This window comes from Zonotrichia leucophrys, chromosome 4 (genome assembly GCF_028769735.1).
Source record: "Zonotrichia leucophrys gambelii isolate GWCS_2022_RI chromosome 4, RI_Zleu_2.0, whole genome shotgun sequence".
Classification (NCBI taxonomy): domain Eukaryota; kingdom Metazoa; phylum Chordata; class Aves; order Passeriformes; family Passerellidae; genus Zonotrichia; species Zonotrichia leucophrys.
This window is the reverse complement of record NC_088173.1, coordinates 19792149-19815943: the sequence shown is the minus strand read 5'-3', so window position 1 is coordinate 19815943 and position 23795 is coordinate 19792149. Positions and strand designations below refer to the sequence as shown.

Genomic DNA, 23795 nt, shown 5'->3' with positions numbered 1-23795 from the left:
TTCTAACCCACTGCTTCTTAGGAGATGGTTCAACTGAGTGTGCCTTCAGACACCAACAGCAAGACAGAAAGAAACATAGCAAGCTGAAATCCATTTTCCTGAAAAAAAAAAAATCCAACCCTAATTTATAATCTCACTGCAGAATTTCTAAGTAGAACTCTCCTGATCACTAAAAAAAAAAAAAAAAATCATCATGTGCACTGATTACACAGTGTACTCTCTCACTCCTACAGGCAACTGAGAATCTGAACAAGCTTCTTGCCAGAGCAGGTAGAAAATGAGTAGGCCCAGGACTTACTAAATTAACTGAAGTCCATATGATATAATCTAGCATAGAGCTCCACAATTTCCTTAAAAAAGTCCTATCATGGCTTTTTGAATGGGGAAAGTATAGTGTGGACAACATCTGTTCTGCTAACAAACAGAATACAAAGGCTCTGTTTAAGTCTGTTTTATTTAAAGTCTGTTTCACATACTAAAAAAACACCAAACCCCAAACATTAAAAAATTAATATTTTCCATTTTTATAGACAAAGTTTGAGAAGGCCAGGGGTTGGATAAGTTTCTTTTTTCTCTATAAGGACAGCAATTTTTGAATTTTGAAGCTGGACAACAAGAAGTATAAATACTGCATGGCTGAGTAACAACCTTAATAAACAGTAATGCTGATACAGACAACAATGATCCTGTAATATACAATGCAATCGACACAGAAGTCTTCCACTAGTGTTAACAAAAGCTCCATACAGAGAGAGAAGGAATTCCATGAGATTATCCTGTTTTCCTCTAGCTGTGTACCCATAACTCCTACTAACAGAAATGGAGGGAACACAAGCTCACCAAGGAATTAACAGGCTTTTACAGCACATGCAGAAGGTAGGACACAGCATCAGTCGCCTCCTTTCCTCCCCAACGCAATGAAATGGAGAGCAAAAAAAGAAGCTTCATTTTCTCACTTTAATAAATTAAATTGCATAGCATATAAAAATCTCCAACATATTCAAATTTCACCTCTCTTAAGCACATAAAGTCCAAATTATTTTCTCAGCAAGTTCAATGAAGCTACAGCTAAGCAAATTTCCTTTTCAGTACTTTGTAGAGTGCAAGTATGATCACAATGGCATAGTTACACAATAATTGGTCTAATCAAAGCTATATAATGTTAGTATTGTGAATGAAGCAGTGTTGCTCATTAGCCTATTACAAAAGAATTACTGTAAATTCAGCCTACGTGCAGCATCACTTCCTGTGCAAACAAACACAGATAATGCAGCAAGCTTGAAACACTGCCAAGCTGGCAGACTGGCAGCACAAATTATGCAAAGAACCAGAAAGCCTTCAGTAGATTCAATAGAGCTTGGAGGATAAGAATGATTAAGTGTTTCTGTGTACAACTACAAATCACAGTAATGAATCAGACTAAAATTTCCAATAAGGGACTTAACTGCACCAGCTGGCCTTCTTCAGCAGCATTATAATGCGAAATGATGACATCCTAAATAGTGGTGTTTGCAACTTTCACAAAATCTGCCCAAAGCAAATCCTCTGTTTTCCTTCAGTTTTTTTCAGTTTGTTTGTTTTGTTGGGTTTTTCTTTTTAAATAGTAAAACATCGCAGCACCTAAAATGACAGGAAAGCTACAAAGCTATACTGTTCCTTCTTCTCTGCTTCTTTTCCTTTTTTTTCTAACCGAATGAGAAAATCTTCTATATCAGCTCTAATAGATTTGCTTTCAAAACTCTTCAGACTACTTAATCAGCTCCAGATTTGCAATTACATCCTTTTTTCTTTTTTAATTGGAAATTTAGTGGTAACAAGTCTAAATGAGAATTCCTCTTTCGTTTGTTGCAAAGGAGGGGAGATAGGCAAAATACCTCAGATTCAAAAGTATGATGTCTTGGAAATCTGGGATACATTTCCATACAATACGAACAAAAAGAACAGATATGCATGTGTACTTATTCATTCATATATATGCATGTACACATATGTATGTACATATATGCACCTTCTATACGTGTGAATTTTTCTTACATATAAGCAAAAATAAGCCTCTCACAAATTTGACTTGTTCACTTTTTCTGCTGGGAGCATAATCTCAGGCATGCAGTACCCACATGAATAGAAACAGAAGAGGTTTTGGCCTTCTTTCACAGTGTTATTCTGAGCTTCTGTCACATCATCCAGGCTAATCCACATCATGCTGCAAGGCTCAGCACTCATCACTTCCAAGCTGAGATGGAACATTTTCCTCAAGTTAAAATATGAAGGTGACCAAATACAGGGAAGATCATCTGATAATTTACCTCATATAAAATGTATTCAGACTCATTTTCCATATTCTTCAGAAAACTGGAAGAGGACACAGTCCAAGGCAAGATAATGGTCTAGATGACCAACGACTTGAACCAAATGAGCACCTCAAAATGTCATTTAAACCAAAACTAGGAAGGAAGTTGTAACAAGATTAAATGCCACCACAAAATCTATGAAGCAATCCAACTCCTCTACCTTAATAAACTCGATTAGGTGATGCAACATCTTTACCACATCAACTTCTGTGAGTCTGTAATAAAGTCACACTCTTTAACACACTTTAATAGTGAAACTGTCCTACCTTGAAGACTGCACCCTTAGGCAGAAATATGACAGTTTTTATTAATCCCTAAATTCAGGTCCTTCTCCACATAGGCTTGGGGCAGGGAACGATTGTCACTAAATCTGTCTTCATTTCACAGAACTCTGAAGAGTCACTAATTCCTAGAGAGTGAATTCTATATCATTAGGCTTTCTATACTGCTCACCTCCACCCAGCTGTGCCCCTTACAGATGTCCAGTCTGCTCACTTCTCTGGAATCTGCCTTGTGGAGCTCTAAGAGAAAAAGAGCCACTATAGTTTTTTATTTCTTACTTTTAAATTAGAGAAATGCTTTCTTATTGTGACTCTCGATTCATGACTGGTGAACTCATTATTTTCCAGGTGATCAACATCTGCAACTGAAATGTTTTTACCATGAAAAGGTCACCAGTCCTTCCTTAACTTAAATAAAATGCTGTAAGGTGGTTTTTTTAGAATTGCAAGTATCACCAGAATCTGTGGCTCAGTTAATATTTACTGGAAACCAGTTACTATTGCTTCCTACTCTGAAGCCTAAGAATAAATGATTAGTGAAGGTAAGAAATCCAAAGAAATAAGGAGTTCGGTATCACTACACAAGTGGGTGCTGTCAGGTCCTTAAACATTGTTATGTCATGTTAACATGCTATGGCAGAGACAAATTCAATCCATTTCTGCCATGGCAGGGAGCCGTGGGGTCGAGCTGCACAATTAACATAAACAAACTCATTGCAGCATAGCAGGACCTTCACAGTGGGGGCAGGGGGCATCATGTCTTGTGGGGAATTCATAAAAGAGACAGATCTACATCTGCCTAGAAAAACTGCACACACCTTCAATGCACTAAATAATTTAATGCCTCCAAGCATTGATTGATTAAATGCATCAAATTAATTTTACACAGCACTTTTCTTCTACTTATGGAAGAAGAAAAAGAGACTGGTTTTTAATCAGAGTCCACTAGGATCAATGAGTAAGTACAATATTAGTCACTAGGTTCTAATACATCAAAGACACTGGGATTTACTTGAAACATGATTTTTGGCCCAGACATGTTTTGCAATTTCCTAATTTTCAGAACTTTTAGACTAATCATGTTAAGAGAGTCTTCACTGGTTTCCAGCTGTAAGCAGTCAAATCCTGGAACAGGCTGTACAATAACTAGGTTTCAACTGAATTCATCTCCTTTATAAATTGTCTCCTGCAGCTGATTTGAGATAAAGGCAAAGAGAAACATTTGAAGAAGAGCCTGCACCTCCTCTTCTTTCTTTCACCTTTAAGTGTCTGGTTTAAATATTTTTGACAAACATGCAGAACAAAAAGAATTCCAATAGAAGTAATTCTCCTGAAACCACAGGCACTGCCCCATGTTTACTAGTATGCTTACATTACAAGTCTCTGCTGAGTAGCAACCCTTACCCATTTTTTCAAGTTTTCCTGCTCTTCATCTGCAGATAACCTACTGGCTTAGAACTTCACCTATACACTGCTTAATTTAGTACTGCAGCCTATTATCCACAGAATGTCAGTCTTAATGAAAATTACAGTATGTGTCAGTATCATAATTGTCCTTTTCAAATGTAAAAGAAAGTTAACACACTATTCATCAGGACCTGTAAATCTAGGATAGGTCAATACTTGACTAACTTTTCCAGTTTTCTGAGCCTGGTTAGTTACCAGCTTGCATGGCCTTAATGAGTTCCTGCACATTGTGGTGTCTGCACATATCCTTTCTTTCCTCACTCAAAGTGGCAACAAGAAGTACATGGAAATTTGAGGATTTATCTCCACCACCTGCTGTGCTAAATACACAAAAAGCACACATACCATTGTGGGCATTAGGAAATGTCCATTACCACCTACAGCCCTCTCCTCTGACTCATCCTTTTTATTCCCGTCCAAATGTCTTCTGGCAGAACACTCACATCACTTCTTTCCTCTTCCCCAAGCTCACTGGGGTGAACTCACAGTTGCCAGAGATTCTTAGTACCACAGATGCAAATAACTGAATCTCCTGAGAGTGAAGAGATTGGAAACTAAAATGAGTAGATGATTTCTCCCAGTGTGATGAATATTCTGCTTGTCACCATAACACTCACATCAACACATCCCAAGATTACCAAAACTGAATTTAATATTCTCCAAGCTGTATTTGTAATGGAATAAGGTATACTCTGAAGCATTTCATTATTTCATATAGACACCCTTTACAGGTTTTTTCCCCATCAAGTCCTTTTACTTAACCAAAAAATACAAACTGGAAAGCACAATGGGATGACAAAACACCATTCAACCAAAAGGAAAAGTTAATGACAAATTCCCAAATTTCAAAGAATAAATAAAAAATTCTATTTTACACCATAGTTTGAATAACCTGTCTATGATGCATTGTAGTGCTGGCAGATATTCCCTTTCCACAGCAATCCACAGGGGAATAATGTGAACAACATTTATATACATATTCTGCATATTTTCCCCTCAGTACATTAACTTCCCCAGCAGAGAGCTAAGTGTGCAGAACACAGTTTCCAACACAGTTACAGCCAGCGGAGATGCAAATGCTGTTACCTGCTACCAACAAAAACCTTGCCCCTTTAAGCACGTCCCTCTGTTTTCAAAGTCCTGGTACTTCCAACTATTCTCATGACCAATGATCCACAACACCTATTTCATCTTTTTGTCAAATGCTATTCAGTCCTTCCAGGACGGCACATAAAAGAAGCTCTTGTGCTGTGGCCCTGCAGGAGTGTGCTGGGAGAGGACTTGCCATCTTGGCAGTCTACCAGAAAAGGAAATGAGCCATGAGAGGAGACTGAGGGGAGACCATGATCCCAGCTGCCATGGAAACTGAGGAAAGAGCAAAACTATAGGCTTGTCTGACCCACAACTCCATGAAAAGGACAGTGAGACAGTAGCTGGTTTTGAAACCATACAAATACAAGCACACTGCAGGAAGATCACAGTGCTGAGATCCCCAATCTAATAGAAATTTTAATACTTCTGAAAGCAGAGGTAGAATCATCACTAAAGTGTGCTGTCACATTAATTGATCCTGTTGGGACCTTGTCATATCATGTCACTACCAGCCTTGCAGGTGGCTGGGATATCCACCCATGCTTCACTGTGTGGTGCTGAGGGGCCCTGGGCTACAGTAGTTTGGAGATTGCACTGCACAAAGAAGAACACCTAGGACAGCAGGGACTGAATAACAATGTCTATGCCTATGTGTTTTTTCTGCAAGTTAGTAATTTCTTTTGTTGCTTGTAAGAAACTAAATTGAGTCCTCAATTTGATACAATTATCAGTCTTCACTGATTAGCAACTTCTCCATGCTATTACCTAAATAAAGCAACAATTTATAAACAGAAATTTATGAACTAGGTAATAGGGCTGCTCGGGAATGCTGCTTCTAGTAATAGAGAATTCAACTATAAATCAGAGCATTTCAGCTTGATGACACTACAGAAAAATCTATTCAGCTGTAACTGTATTTCATGCCTCTTTCCCTGCGGGTAGTCCAAAGGTGCCCATAAACATTTTATTTATCTTGGAAGTGTGCAGTCTCCTCTTCCCTGAAAGTCTCTTGGGGATCATCTTTGCCACTGTATCAATTCACATTCTTTAAAATACTTTTCCTGTGCAAGAGTCTTGGGAAAAATCTCTGGAACTTCTTTGGATCCATACAGCAAATATGTCCAAATTATAATCTATGGGCAAGTTCTTTATGAAAAGTTCCCAATAATTCATGAAAAAGGTCTTGACTATTTTTTCAGAAAACATCCCCGACTGCCTTTTATAAATTATTCATACTATCTGATCCTAGAAGAACACCACATGTGCACACACACAAATTAAGCAAAAAGGAAGGATTACTGGGATGAAAATTTTGTAAATGTTTATTCACAACAGATTATACACAAATGACATATTAGAAATGGATACTAGTAGATAGCATAACTTGACAGTTGACAATATAACCTTTCTCATCTAATTTTTACCAAGACTCATACAGAGTCTACTAGTCCTTTGGGAACTCAAACAGATGGCCCTACTGATAACCAGTGTGCAAACTACAGATACAAATGAAGGAATAACATGCTGGGCAAAGTAACTCAGTCATGGTAAAGAGACCCAGCAGACACGTCTCCTTGTGTTTATGATACTCATACTTTAATCCCATCATGTTACAAAAAGGTCAGAAAGTGCATGAAAGAAAACCTTTTTAGAAAAGAAAAAACCACAAAGCAAATTATTTTTCCTTGTATGCGGTAATCTGGGGGAACAGGGAGATCTAAACTTGGGAAAATCCTGCCCTGGCTCAGCACAGGCAGGTAAAAAATTGCCTCATCTACCTTACAAGACTAGATTTACAATGCTTTTTACAATCAAGTTTCTGCCATTCCAAAGTTTCCCATTATTGACTGCATTATATTCAAGCAAGCTTTTTCTTTTAAAATATTACCTTTCTAAAAGAGTACTAAGAACTGTGGGAGGAATAATACAGGGATGAAGGCTGATGTCAAAAAGTTTCTTAATTCAGGAGCAGACATCTTCATCTAATCTAAGAGTTTTCAGTCATCACCTACTGCAAGTATACTTAACTAGAAAATGTCATTATTTGCATTGTTTTCCATGACATGTAATACCTCTTAGAAATTTAGAATTATTGTATTGTTTGGTCACAGTTAACACTCATACGTTTCCAACACTTCACAGGAAGCTGAAAGCAGACTACCTACCTTCGTCTGATAATAATTCTTGCAGCATAGAAATCACTTTATCAAACAGAAATGTCTAGCTCTACACTGAGATTGTTTAATATAAACAGTGTAACCCCACAAATACTGTTCTTTTGTTAATTAAGTACAGCTGCAGATCGAGAACAGTTTAAACTGTTCCTTTCACTGTGTACCATCTTGCTTGAAAAGCTCCAGATGGATGCATTTAACATAACGAGACACTCAGAAGAACGTTCCTTGTATCATTCATAAAACTGTACTTGAAATGATCCTCTTCCAACACAAAGGAAGTCTTATTTTCCTCAGCTCTTTACAGCCCCTACTGAGCAAAGCACTTTAACAGACACTTATTTAAATCAATTTATTGAAATTTAGCCATTCTACTGTGTCCTGTTTCCCCTAATGAAGTGTGAAAAAAAGAACAATGTCAAGTCAAAAATGCAATTTGACTCCATCTCCTTAGCACACAACTAAGTGTATGGCTCAGGTCCTACATATTCATATTTCTGCCTTAGATAAAGCCACAAAAACACATGAATTTGTTATATATTTTCTCCTCACATTTAACCAGTCCTGCATGCAAAGAAAATCAGAATGCACAGAAGAAGAGAAAAAGAAGAGAGGAAAAAACTCCCACTAATCTCAAACAACTTACACTGCATCAGGCTGTTATCTACACTTCAGCAGGCAGTTTTGAGATCTCTAGCTTCATATAAAAAGTGATGATGTCAAAGTAACTTACAGCAGTAGGATACTATCACAATAATTTTATTCATTTAGGACTGGCACAGTGGGTATTTCCCTAAATGCATTTGTACCAGCAGCTTGCAATACTTAAACATGTATACCTTTTTAAATATTCTAGTGCAGAAGAATCAAGTAGTAAACATTATAATCAAATTATGTATACATAATGACTTCTAAAATCCACTTCTACTCTGCTCACATGTTGTTAAGTAATTAAACTAATTAAAATGGATTTATGGTTTACAAGTCATGAACACTACAGAAATGTCTATAGGATTAACTTTTGAAGTATTTACCTGTGTGTAAGCCTTCGATGACTAATGCAAACTGCAGTTTGTTGATCCTGTGCAACACAGACCTTATGGCGACTACATTTCATCTTCAAACATGGATCTTTAGCCGGATCTAAAGCTGAAAAGAGTTTTAGAAAGTTGTTACAGTTATCTAGAATATGAAATTGAGGCGAGAAACACCACACATAAAGCCCACCCAGTATGTGGAGGGGGTTGGCCTGCTGCTTGTACAGTGCTGGACTGAAAGCAACCAGGGAAAAATACAGCTGTTGTGTAGATAAGTACCTGCTATACTCTTTGAACAACTGCCACTCTCTGACTGCAATCCCCAAATAATGCTATTGCCACCTTGAAAACAGTTTCCCTTAAGTGCTTACTATGACAGAAGTGGATTCTTCCTACTCAACATTAAGTGGTGAACAATGACATGAAATTTACCAAGAAATTATTACTCAGATGAGATTTAGTAAACTAAAATACACAGGTGAGTGATTTGTGTGACATATTTAAACATAAATTTTACCTCTTTCTAGGTTTCTATTTCTGCTTTGTGGTTTGTTTTTTGCTTTGCTTTTTTTTTAGCCAGTCCTTTAGTCATAATCCATACTCATTTCTGAATTACAATTCCAACTACAAACAGTGATTTCTGGCTATAACACTGGAAGAGCCAAATAATGTTTGTTGCTTACCACTAAATTTACATCTTTCTGGAGCAGCCATGCCTACATGGCTATAATATTGAAAACCATCTTCCAATTTACGCACTCTCAAGAGACAATCCCGTTCTCCAGTCTTCATGGTGTCCTTTCAAGTAATCTAAATATTCCAAAACTGGTTTTTTTCACCCCTGTCGGTATCCTTCTTTTAATCAAGTAAGCTATGAACAGTCAGAATTCAGTTTTCCTGTGCTCCTCTTCACATTAGCATATTACTGTGCAGTATACAGTTGTGTTTCAGAAACACTATTTCCCCACTTCTTGCATCTGCTTATAAAACAGCACAGCATCACAAAATATTCTGAGTTGGAAGGAACCCACAAGAACCATCAAGTCCAACTCTTGGCTCTGCACAGGGCATTCCCAACAACCACACCATGTGCCTGACAGCATACATTTGCCTACATATTTTCTGAAAGAAAATTTGTTTCTTCTGTTCTTCACAATCAAAAGTAATCTTTTAACCATATCTCTGTGTGACCTGACAGAGGATAGTAACCTAAACCTCCTAACCATGCATGTACGCAAAAAACAAGACCAAGCTGATTATTAGTTGTAGTTTTGATGCAAGACATTGTAGTGCTAAGTGTGATTAAATACAGTCTGAGCAGTGACTTTTTCAGGGGTTTCTTTAATAATACATTCAGCTGTGCAAAAACAAATAGATCACATTATCATCAAAGCAGTAAAGTGTGGAATCATTGGTATAATAATAATTCAATGCAGACAGAAAAGAAGTATTTTGTTAATTGCAGCAAAAGACACATGAAAAGAGGTATTCTTCTTCCACACATTTTTATTTCTATGGAAACTAGCCATAAAACCAGCACACATAATCCAGAATAAATCTGATTACAACAATTCTATACAAATGGGAAGGAACTGCAGCCAAAAAAATTGACTGAACTAGGATTAGAGAGTTGGAGTCAAAATTAAAGAGAGCATATCCTTCTCCAATTTGCTTTAGAATTTAGATTCCATTTAACATCTTTTCTCTGCTTGAAGTCAGGCAGAATGTAATAACAGTCACTAGTAATCATTTAAGGTACTGGTCCAAGTACCTCTTCCCAGAATGTTCCCTGATGGAGACACTAAGGTAGTAACACTGCAATATTGCCTATCTTCAGATAACTCTGCTGTAAAATAGAATAGGCTAATGAAATAAAAAAAACATGAGTAACAAATCTGAAATCATATAAGGACGCTGAGTTTAATACCAAGTAGGAAACAGGTTCCAGAAAAAGGATCAACAGAGGAGATCTTGTAACTATTCCCACTGAAATGGTTACTTCATTTCTACAGTTCTTGGGAATATGAAGGTATTTTTGGACAATTCCATCAAATTTAGCTAGCCATAAAATATGGTTTTGGCAATATGTTACATTTTGGCAAAACATTACAGGCAGAACCCAACTTAACAAACAAGAGATGGTAATTTCCCACTTTGTCCTTATGACAACATGAAGATGAGTATCGAATGGAAACAAGGACTTTCAGTATTTACTGATATCAGTAATATCACCTTTTCTATTTGCTGACTCAGTGGTTATCACGCCCTATATGTAACCCTTGATGACCACAGGTGAGGTACAGACTCACTAAGCAGGGTGAGCAAGCCAGCAGAGCCACGGGTGCCAATGGTCACAGGACCGTTTTTATATTCAAAAGCCTGTTCAGCACTCACAGTCTTGCCCCTGACACAAACTCACATTATCACTCCATGACCTGATGAACTTCTTCTCTGTCTGCTGTGAGCTCCCTGCAGAAGTACTTTTTCTTCGCCTTACGTGTGACACACAGCCTCCCTTTTCCCACTACTTTTTCATGCAACTTTCTTAGTTACTGAACTAAGTTTTCCTGATGCAGAAGTCAAAGAAGAATGTATATTCTTGGAAACTTTTTTTTTTTTAAACAGCAATGGAGAGATCAGATAAAAAAGCACAAATTTTTACAATGTGAAAAATTGAACTGACTGAAGGGTAAATGTCTGCCTGGACTAACAACAAGCCAGAGGATAAAATAAGAAAGAACATAGAAAGAAATTTTGCTAGAAATCATGAAAACCACTATAAGTCTTCCTCTTTTTTCTCTTTGAATGCCAGATGCTCTAGTCAATCCTACACTATAAAGTACATAGCATCTACATCAGATTGCATTACTAATTTTGCCAGCTTTGAAAGGACTAAAAAAAATTAAGTATTTACAAAAGCATGGAAATAGCTTGCCTTTCTCTTGAGCCTGTTTTATTTGATTCTTGGAACTGATAAATTAATAATTTTCATGAGAAAAAAAGGCTAAACCACAAGAAAAACAGTTTTCAAAACCAGGGTCTGAATTTCTTCATCCTGAGGAATAACTGCACTCCCCTTACAATGCAAGGGCACATCTGACTATGTGTCTGTCTGGATTCTACAAGGAATCATCCTAAATATCTCAAACTACTATGGAAATGCATAAAGTTATTTCAGGAAAAGTATCATAGATTTCCACTAAGCATGTAAGTCACATCAAGAAATACATGGCACTAAGTCTTTACTTCTTCAGTCCATCTTCTAGCTATCCCTAACAAAAAATTCCTGGCACCCCCACCTCATTCAGACTATGCAGACTTGCACAGAAAGCACTGCATGTTTCTTTCCATTCCTGCCAAAATAAGCAGCTTTGAAAAAGTACAATATTCACACCAAAAGCATCACAAGCATCAAAATCCCCCAGTGGGATGTATTCCTCACAGCTATTGTCTTCAACACGATCAGGTATCAATCCAAGTTTTTACTCAACCAATATTTACTAAAATATCATCCTATTTATGAAAATTAGAGGCTTCCCCTTCCATCCCCATAACTGAAGTAAAAACATCAGTTGTTCAGCACAATTACACTGCTATTGAAAACAGGGAAAGGTTTGCACTATGAAGAGGAGACTCTAGACATAAGAAATATGTTTATGCAAGTCTTGTCAGAAATCATCTCTTGAATACTGTATCAGCTGACTTCCTACAATGTCACATACAACCTGCTTCTAAAGATGCAGGTCTGCTATGAGCTTGAACAACTTGATAACGTTCAGCTTTACACAGCTTCTGATATTCAGAAAAGTGTACTTGCTATGGGTTACTTGTCTGCATGCCTACTTTACATTTATCTGTGTATCTGGCTACAATACCATGAAATGTCATGTTACCTAAATTTCAACAAGCAGAAAAATATCACTGTCACAAAAAGCATATCAAAAGTATAAAATAGATTTTATCATCTACTATTTCTCTAAGAACTTGCATTGTAAATGACAAGTCACTCTGCTGTTAGGAACTTCTGCTGACTTTTATAATTAGTATGGATTTGTTCTTCTCACATGGTAAGAAAGTAATTAATATCTGAAAACTTAATTGAATTATTACTAATAGATCTATTTATTTATAATTCAAATTTGGGAAAGCAATTAAGAAAAACTTCCCATCATCCCTTCTGTAAGTTAGTTTACAGCCGGCACTCCCCAAAACTGACATTACTCAGAACATCATTTTTATAGGGAATATAATAGGAAATAAAGACTAGCAAGCCATAATATAAGAATATTCTTAATGGTAGCACTTTGGCAAAAACCAGAGTAAATGGTTTCTGCCAATAAATATTAGAATGCACAATCTTTTAAGTGCATTCTAACATGTTCCATACTTTCCGCTCCAAAGTAAAATGAAAGGTGAAAAAAGGTTAAGGACAATGTCTTAAACTTAATAGACTTGAAGTCCTCAAATGTTGATTCATTTCTGTTGGGCAAAATAGCAGCAACTACATATTTTGTTTCCAAATTTACCAAAACTTCAGCTATGTTTTGTGCACCCCACTACTTTAAAAGGCAAGTCTTGACTTCTTTACAAAGTTTTCATATTTGACAATGCAGGGAGGAAAAATAAATTAAATTAAAAAAAAAATTAAATTATCTAAAAGTTTTTATTTAAGATAATAATCAGGTCAAATGCCTAGTTATAACCCAAGGCAGACAGAGCCATAGAAGGGAATGACTCATATTGCCTCCTTTGATAAATCACACAATTCCTGAAGGTACCTGAAGACCATGAGTATCTTCACTTCTCCATTTTGAAAGATGACAATTTCTCACCTGCTAGAGAATGATTTCTCACTGACAAGTGTTGTGGGTCTAGATAATTGCAGAATCCCAGCACCACAATTTCCAGTAACAGTAAGGAAGAGAGCAAGGTAGAGCACATAAATACTCAGTTGAAATTGCCAGCTAACACAGCCCAGATAAATGCTTAAATTAAAATTAATAGTAGTAATGGTTATCTTTTCCCTAAATTGTACAGTGATCAGCAATCAAAATTTGCATGTGCACAGATAGACCCTCCTCAGTCATATGTAGTTTGAATCCACACTGCTGTGGATTCTTAACAAGAAAATCCCATCTTACTATGCAACATATCTACTGAGAAACAACACCTTTTAACTTCAACATGAAAATTAATCACTGTGCAGCTAGAAATTTGAAATTTATTAAAACATGAGAGAACAAACAAGAAATAGCCTACCTCCGTAACTTGATAAGAACGTTCTGAAAAAGAAGAATATCAAATATTTGTTTCTTTTCCCAGAGACTGTATTTACCATGTAAAATTCACTGCATAGCATAAAAAGCATAATGGCTAACTACAGCTGGATGTTCACAGGAGGCATCTTCTTGAACACTAGTTCTATCTGGACATATGAATGTACAACATCAGTAAGAAGGCTAGAGTGTCTACAACTTCAGTAAGAGGGCTAGAGAGGAAGTTTATCTGTAGGTGGCCAAAGAAGTAATTAAAAGTTTGGATTCAAATCCCTGAACATCATTGGTTGTGTAGTCTGGTTTCTAACTTGTGAGCAAGCTCTTCAAAAATTAAGGTGGCTGTGTGTATGGAAGTGGTTTCTACACAAGAAATTCTCCTCTCAAGAGTGCTCAGAACTCTCCATACTGATGACTCAAGGACAATTGTGTAAAGTCTCTATCAGGCTTCTATAAAAAAATCACCTGTGTTCCTAATGTTCTATATTAGTAAGCTCTGAGATATCAGCACTGAGTTTCTAGCTGCCCTGCAATGGTTGTAGTTATGCTACACAAAAGTTCTCATAAACAAAGAAACACCTAGTACCAATTTAAAACCATCTGACACTGGTTATAACCATCTGACTCAAAGTACTGTGTGTTTCTATTTTGCTCACTGCTGCAAATAAATTTTTTCTAAAACGAACATAAACATGCCATTACACTGATTCATAACATGGTATTTTAGATACTGATAATATAAGTTAAAATAAGTGCTAAAAAAGTAAAATTGAATCTGCCAGTCTCTGTTCTTCCTCTGGAACAAACCCACTAAAGCTCGATCTCTTTTTCAAAAATTCAAATACTTCACACATTCTTTCTCCATTCCCTTTAAAACAATCATCTTCACTGAGTCACACTTTTTAAGCTACTTGTGCAGTGACTAAATTATAAGAAATTCTCCCCCTCACAAATATCTATGATCTCTGCCTCAAAAACATTCCCCTTTTTTTGTGTTTTGTCTTTTGGGGATTACTTTAAGGCTACAAGAGAATACGTTACACATAGCTCAAAAAGAGATGGAAATGAGAAATTCCACATAGTCAGAGTCAAATGCCGCCCCTTATCGTTATCTGTGACAATTCAGAAATGATCCTGTTTGTTTAAACTGCTGAAAAACATAGCTATTTTGGGCTCAGACTGGTGTAAGTGACAACAAAATTGGGACAATTATGCTGAGCTTCTTCTATATATAATAAGGAACTCTCAAATATTCTGCAAAGATATCCAAACCGATTAAGACAAGGAGAAATGCAAGTACTTGCAAGTACAGTACACTTCCCTGGCATACCTTTTAAGTTTTCAATAGCTTTATTAAAGCACTTTTGGTTTTTATTTTTATATCAAAATGTTCACTTCCTTGATTTGGCAGAAAATAAAGAGCACCTTAAGACTACTTGAACATTCACAATAGTGAGATTTCACAAGCAAACAGTTAAGCATTCTATTATCCTTTCCTAAACACACTAAATCATAATTTGGAGACATGCTGGGTGTGTTACAACTGGCTTCTGGGTTCTTCAAATAGGCCAACAATGGCAAAGAAACATCTGCAGACCTATAAGAGCAGAAATGCATCCTCCTGAAAATTCCCCCACCTACTGTCTCACTTGCCAAGACGATTACTCTTGCACAACAAGATGCTATGAAATACAGCGCTAGTGAAGCCACACCTGGAATCCTGTGTTTAGTTTTGGAGTCCTCCATACATTGAGGTGCTGGAGCACATCCAGAGAAGGGCAACAGAGCTGGGGAAGGGTCTGGATCACAGATCTGATGAGGAACATCTGAAGGAGCTGGGTTGTTTAGCCTGGAGAAAAGGAAGCTCAGGGGAGACCTTATCACCCTTTCCAACTCCCTGAAAGGAGACTCCCTTGAGGTGGGAGTTGGTCTTTTCTCACAGCTAATGAGTGATTGACAGAGGCAAAGGCCACAAGTTGCACCAGGGTAGTTTTAGACTGGATAGAAGGAAAAAGATTTTTCCCTGAAAAGGTTGCCAAGCTCTGGAAGAGGCTGCCCAGGGAAGCCACTGTCCCTGGGGTAGTTAAAAGATGTGTAGATGTAGCACCCAGCAACGTGGTTTGGTGGTGGGCTGGGTTAAAGGTCGGACTCCATGATCTCAGAGGGCTTTTCCAACCTTAATGATTCTATTTTTGGCACTTGGAGAACTCTACTTTCTTGTATTGCATTCTGTATTCTTACGTTACATAGGGAATTTTAATCAATTTCATTTTACTGTAATCAACTTCAGCATTTAAATTTTTTAAACCAACCAAATCAGAATCCAGTAGACTTTTCATATGAAGTATCTAATACATCAGAAATATAAATACACGTGCATTTTGAAGAAGCCTGGAATAACAAAAATGACCAGGAAATGGTAAAATTGTGGCAAAACTGAATGATAACTTCCACATAAAATAAATACTGTAAAGAGTACATCTTAGCACACTTTATATTTGTAACAATAAAGATTAACAGGTTTTTAAATACAAGAAGTTAAATAGGTCAAAAAGGCAACTTCTAATATTTCAGGTTTCATTCTTCTATTCAAGTAAAATTATGTACAACTCATTTTTCTTCTTTACAGTCTTTGCCTACTGTTTGATTCTTTTAAAGAGCTTTGTTAAACTATTTCTTTTTCCCTCACCATTAAATTGTAATTTTATTTCCAATTTCATGTTCTTAATACCTACCGCTGTTAGCTGCTTTACATGCCTTCATATTGAAATTCTGTGGCAAATATAAGCAAATTAGACCTTTAAGAGAGCCTGTAAAGAAGAAGCAGTTCCAGTACACACCAAAATATTTTCAGGTACACAGTACTCATGGACTTGACCATTATCTGGGACATGCTAGCAGAGTAGAGAGAAGCTGGATTTCTAAGGTGAGAGATTTGCAGGACTAAATTTTAGCAGGTCTAAGTCCAAAGAAACAGTCCCACACACCCTTTTCTCAGCACGCTGCCCGCTCAGGAAGCTCTGGTGCTGCAGCTCTGGACAGTCACTGTCACCCTGCAAACACATTCCCACTTTTCTGACATAACTAACTATCTGTGGGTCTGAACAGACACTTGAATCCAGGATTTAGCCATGTTAAAAACAAACAAACAGAAAAACATCTTACTTTATCTAATAATAATCCTCGATATGGTGACTCTAAACCTAACATCAGGGCATAAAACAAAGACAGAAGCAGATGTGTATTATCCAGTGAACCTGAGCTAGGAGCCAAGTCTGTGAATTGTACAGGACAAGGCACTTCTGTGATGTTACCACAATAGATAAATTGATAAAAGAGAAATAATAAAAGAATCATGTAAACACAGCATCAGATAATTAAGAAAAAGCACCATGAAGTGTTCCTCAGACATCTACAAGAGATCTTCCCTGGCAAGGGCTAGCTGATAGCATCATAAAGCAGTGGGAATCTGTTTAACATAGGATTTAGTGTACTTCATTAGTGAGAAGAGTTCCCAAACATGCCTAGACACCTGAAACAGGGAACTGTTCACCAGATTAAATATAGCTTAGTCTTACTAGTAAAGAAGCATGAAATATTTTAAAAAGCTTTTCAGTTCTGCTCTTTTTGAAATTCAGTGTCCTCCCACAAAGACACCATTATTTCTTTATCTGAGACAACATCTTAAAGTACTGTACATTTTAATTGCAAAGCACTGCAACTTATCTTGAAAGTGATGGATATATATTTCTAGTTTTAAAACATCAATAGTTCTACTACAAAAACTAGATATTGAGAGCACATATCAAATGCAGCAAAGTTAATTCTACACAACTGTTTTCAGTCTTCAACTAACGGATCTTCATTAAACTCCCTTATGATTTCCCAGGGCTTGCAAATGAGTGAATCAAATTATTTTATTGAATATGACTCTAAATTATTTCAGTTCACAGTACAAAAATGTACTTGCAAATTATAGTGTTTGCATATATTTGGATATCCTTAGTTACCCAAATTATTACAGAACTAGGTAGATGAAATACATAGAGCTAAAAGGCAGAAATTAAAGTAATATAAGTAAAATAGTTTCAAAATCTGGTTTTGTTGTACAACAGTATCTACAAAATTCCTCTTGTAAACAGGCATCTAATATAACCTGATACTACAAAAGCCAAAAATAATTCAATTGAATGGTCTACACGAAATTTCATAAATACATCTATGAACCAACCATACCTTCAGGGTCTTCAACCTCCACAGAAAATGTCATGCTGCATTTTTTCAATTACATGAATATACTCCACTTTTCCTCCAAGGTACTTCTATTGAGCAGAGGAAAACATCCTTTCCACTTCACCAAATTACACCAGTGTCTTTGTGTATGCAATTTCATTCAATAGTTACATCCTCCAAGCTCTGCTAACATCTGTAGTCTAAAAATAAAATGTACCAGAAGTATTCTGTATATTTTCATCTGATGTAAAAGTGCTGCATGAAGAAAATGTGTCAGAAAATATTGTATGTGAATAAAACGTTGATAAAGCTACTAAAAGTAGTCAACTTTAGTCCTAAACATAAAACATTCTACTTGCTTTCTAAAACCACTGAAACAATAAAAGCTGCCTTTTAGCAGTAACTAAATATGCTACAAGAACACTCAGATTTATTTTAACAGTAATACATGCCCCACATAATTGTTTATGAACAAGTTACATTATGGTATTTATAGAAATACAAAAACATTTAGAGGCAAACATATAAAATATACAGTGAGAACATTTAAATATGTTTTTTCTATCTTAAAAAGATAGAAGCAAACAATAGTTCAATGGGAATAAGTCCTCTTCTTCAAAAAAATGCCAGATACTGCTTTAAGAAATTATGTTGGTGGATTGCAATACAAATCACAGCTGCAAAACAAAGTTTTCTATCTTTAAAAATAGATTTTGTGGCCCAGGAATAAATAACACTACACATTTTCATAGTAAGGGCTACCCCTCCTGGTGTGCTTGGACATGTATTTCCATATAGCAGCTCTTATTAATACAAACAGAATTACACAGATCTGTCTACATGAGCAATTTTGACATACTTTAACACATTAACATAAGAAGGCCTTTCAAAATGTGCTGAAGTAAGGAAGAATGAATTAAAACACTATTCATGTTTTAATTCACCGAATCATGAAATAGTTAAGGTTGGAAGGGATCTTGAGTATCATCTAGTTCCAATGCCCCTGTTCGCTGCTGGCAGTGAACCTTCCACTAGACCATGCTACTCAGAGCCCATCCAGCCTGACCTGAACACCTCCAGGGATGGGAAGTCCACAGTGTCTCTGGGCAACTTCTTCCAGTGCCTCATCCCATCTTATGGTAAGGAATTTCTTCCCAAAATCCAATGTAAACCTAGCTTTCTCCTGCTTAAGGCTATTGCCTCTTTTCCTATCACATGTCCTTGTAAAATGTTCCTTCTCACCAGCTTTCAAGCAGAGCCCTTTAGGGACTGGAAGGGTTATATGCAAGACATTCATTGTTCCTTCAACCACAAATTTTTCTAATATTACAACAAAGTAATATCCCTCACAAGTCAGTTTCCATTGTGGAGGAAATTCTTGAAACTGAATAAACACTACCTTCACAACATATTTTTATCTTGGTCTCTTGTCTACGAGCCCCATCACCATTTCTTCATTGCATTTATGCCACTGGCACTACCAGACAAGACAAAGCCCCTGAAGCCCTTCTCAGAGCAATTAAAAAAAGTACCCACATCCTCAGCAGTTCTAAAATGGCAGCAATACCCTTTGAAACAGCATACATGAGGGAGATTATATTGACAGTAAATATTAAGTTCCAATGCCTCAGGAGGGAATGTGTAATGGGAATGTTTGCTGCTTTGCTCATAGTATTCTCTGCCTAAAACTGTTGTATTGCAGCATTCCCAATGCTCCAGCTGCATTTTGCCTCAAGACAGATCACTTGAACATGACAGACTCCCAAAATTGTTTTTCTAGATCATCTTTTATCTGTTAGATATAAAGAGACATTCAAAATCGTAATAATTTTTTGTCTTGACTCCAAAAGACAAGCATTAGACTGCATGCCTGTCTAATAAAACAAAATCTTCCAAACCTCATCTTTTTCCAAGGGAAACTTGAAGCTACTTTGGAGGTTTCTAATGCTCCCATCTCTCTCTAATCAATAAATGTTTGAAAAAATCACACACATAAAATAATGATTAGGCTGAATTTCTGGTCCTATTTATATCAATTATTTGAAGACAGAGAAAATTACAGAAATTAACAGAATTCTGTTAGTATTCTAGAAGAGGAGCACAAATATAATTACTTAAATTTTATCCCACACAAGTACCTAGGAGCAGAATCTTACCTTGATCAAATGGTTTACCCGGACTCCATGTACGAAAATAATCATCCTGGAGGGGGAGAAACAACCTAAATTTAGTAAAATATAAGGAATCCATGAAAAGCTCACAGTATCATAAAAGACAGAAGAAGCATACCAACCTCTACTTCCTAGAAAAGGCAAGCAGCAAAATAAAATAAAAAGGGAGAGAAAAAGATTACAGTTATCATAATGGGACAAATTACTTATACAGAACAAAACAGTGTAATTCAGACGCCATTTGCATCACTCATAGTAAAAATGCTATTCAAAAATGTTACTTAATAGCCTTTAAAGTAGAAAATGTCTTACAGTAATCACACAGGTAATGTTTCTAGCACTGTTTTTAAAATGTTACAGTAGTTTTCCTGTACTTTAACTTCAAAGGTATTGAAAAACTTAACTACATTTTCAATGCATGGTTTTTCAAAAGTAAAGCTTCAAAGTCATCATCAATAAAATTTTAAACAATTTGTGAATTTTGGAAAAATAATTTTCCATGTAGTTTTAACTGCATCAGTAAGATCTTTCATTTAGTCAGTCTAATTACCTCTGTTTTCTATAAATCATCTTTATAAACATAAAATATCTTCCTCTTTATGTCATCAACTGTATTAGGCTTCAATTCCAAGAAGCAAAACCTTAATTAAACTAATTGCTTTCAAGATTACGAGAAATTTTATAACAAATTACAAATTCACAGCCAAGACAATAGATGTATCTGCACATCTCAGATAACAGGTTTCACAGAAAAATGGCTGGAATTGTTTATTATAATGTCTTAATCCAACTAACTATACTCTAGAACAAAATATTTAATAGACTGTACCAAACATTTTAAAGTCTGCATATATTAAACTTAACAAAACGCAGTGGGTGTACTGTCAAATCCAGCAGTTCCATCCCACTTGCTAAAAGATCACTGTAAAAAACCATCAATTTATACAAATTTAAATGTAAAATGTAAATCTCAGAGTTGTCAAAGCCACACAGTCAGAATTTAGAAGTTATCAAGCATCAAATATGTCTTTGCAAGTACAGAACACTCATTGTGTTTTGACCCCAAAAGAAAAAAAAGTGGTTGCAGCCTAAACTGTATTTGACGGATTATGTTTTATTAGTAAAAATGTTTTTATGAAAATTTGTGCTTTGAAAGACAAAGAACTGAGCAGAATCTGGAAGTGCAAAACAGAACTTTATTCCTGTACCAATACTTAACCAGTCCTTTACTCTGATGCTGCACAGATTAAAAATCCACAAATCAGTATATGTGATTTGTCTTTTTAATTGCTATAATTTTGAAGTAATAAAATACACACAGGCATATCATTATTTTGCAACACACTAGAAGTAAACAGAAGTTACAATTATGATGGTATTTTTGGTATATTAGGTGAATCCTAATATTCACCATGATGTTATTCCTACAGTGGTGTTCTGAACAGGTCTGAACCAGCTGCCAGGCAATTCTGTTCCAGGAGTCACACCACAGTGGCAGAACTTAAGATTCTTGAAAAAACATCAAAGTGGTAGATTCTCTTTCTATGTCTACTAAATAAAAAATGTTCATTCACAATGAGTCCATGCAGAAAATTGAGCATTACTATTAAAATAGTGAAAAATTAGAGTATCTAGAATATTCAGCTAGTAGAACAAAAGAGAAGTCATCCTGAATGTGACAAATATCCCCTCTAAGGCAAAGCATCCTGCATTTTGCTTAAGGAAGAATGTACAAGTGGGGCTTGTATAAATTATATGTTCTCAAGTTGGCCTGAAACCACCCAGAAGATAAATCAATTCTTGTTCATCTCTACTGCAGACAACTTCACAGACACCAAAGATAATATCCCTCAGGCATTGCCAAAAGTCTTGCTGACTGACTTCTGTCTACAAAGCAGCTCCCTACCTTTCTTGTTACCCTTCTGTGAATCTTTTCCAAGTCTGCTCTCTTGGCAAGTGGAATAGTGCACAGCATTCAAGACAAAGCAGCATTATGGATCTATACACAACACAACACTACACTATTTTGTTCTGTATTCTTCTCCCCAGTATGCCCACCCCTCTGTTGTAGGTTGAGTCTATGTTTTCATTCTTTTTAATATGATTTGAATGGTTTCCATGGAATTTTCTACTATAAATCCAAAATATAAATACCTGTAAACCATATGTACCTATATTGATTTTCCGACAGAATTAATTTTTCCAATCAGGTGCTATTTAAATAAAATCCACTATTGGATATGTTAAGCAAAACCCCTATGTGCCTCAACAAAAAATTAAAATTGATAATCAATTGTCAGATTAGGTAAAGAAAATGCTTCAATAAATTACAGCTTCACAAATTTACAAATATTCGTGAAGCTATTTAACCTTCTGCATAAGAGCCTGGCTTCCTCTTACATTCTGACCTTTTCTGACCTTCAGTCAGTAAGTCTGATTATAATATAGTTCAATATCCTCCGCAGAATGTAATCAAGATCGTTATATAATGTACAAAGCCTCAATTTCACAATTTCAATATAAAAGCATAATGAAGGAATACACATTTTACAGTGAAGTCTGAGTAGCATCACAGCATCTCTAGGTAAAGCAGCAATCTATAACTGCAAAAGTCAGGATCTCAGGATGGATCCTAAGTCTCCTGAATTTCTTTAGGGGTTGGTTTGCTTGCCATTGTCCTGAGCATGTTAAAGGGCAAGTTGTGCAAGTAAGCAGAATAAAAGTCACAGATTTGTAACAGTAACCATACCACTCTCTCAACATCTTCCAGCTAATGGTATTCATGCATTTTAAACAGAAAATTCATCCTCACTGCTCTACTTGAAACTATGTGAAATGTCAGGATTTCTTTAAAGTGTCTCTTTGAAAGACACAAAGCACTTCTAATAGCCATGGATGATGGATTTCAATGAGTTTAATATCCATGCCTTAAAATTATGCATATTTAAGCATTACACTCATTCAGGGTCATAGTGATGAAGTGTTTCTAAGAACTTAAGCTCATGCTACAGTTATATATGCAATTTGAGACTAATAACTTCTCTCTCTGAAATGCTCTTACTATTAAAAAAAAAAAATTACGTCGTCTGAAAATCTGACAACCCTATAAAAAGAACCAAAACAGCAGCTTAATGAGAAAAGATATTAACAAATAGGAAAATATATATTCTGCCTTGAACATTTTTATTGCTTCTTTTTGGACTTCAATATCCTTCTATATATATTCTCTTATTTGTTAAAAATGAGTTAATACATAAGTTTTTTAAAAAATACACATTATGGTAAGAGAGAAAAAAGCTCAATGAAAAAAACTTCAAATAACAAAAACCCTAGCCCATACATGGCACTTTTGTGATGCAGCACAAGTTTTCATCTTTCAATAGACACAGAACCTAGGAGCCTATTGCTGATCTTTCCTCCGTAACAAATTTGTTACATTATTTAACGCATCTCTCCTCTGCAACATTTTCTGTAAATGCTGCCACCACTTGAACAGAAATCTATATTCTAAAGAACATAGTTTTACATGGTTGATGAGTGACTCAGAACAGCAGGTGTCCATAGGTGAGGAAGAAGTTTCCTCACAAAATATTTTCAGACCAAGGTTGACCTGAAAAATTGGACAAAGAAAACTCAGCCATTGTTTTGTATTCAACGTTTTAGCTCTAGTACGGCCTACACAGTAAAAGCTAATATATTAAAATAAAAGCTGATTT

The 23795-nt window shown here is 36.0% G+C and overlaps 1 protein-coding gene across 1 annotated transcript in view; it reads right to left on the bottom strand.

The window, feature by feature from the left end:
* SPOCK3 (SPARC (osteonectin), cwcv and kazal like domains proteoglycan 3) overlaps positions 1 to 23795 on the bottom strand; it is a 164297-nt gene that overhangs the window by 83874 nt on the left and 56628 nt on the right. Inside the window, exons 3-4 of the mRNA XM_064710703.1 lie at positions 20065 to 20110; positions 8400 to 8514 (exon numbers count right to left, since the gene is read on the bottom strand). Of these exons, the coding sequence (XP_064566773.1) occupies positions 8400 to 8514; positions 20065 to 20110 (161 nt within the window). The remainder of the gene's footprint in view (positions 1 to 8399; positions 8515 to 20064; positions 20111 to 23795) is intronic.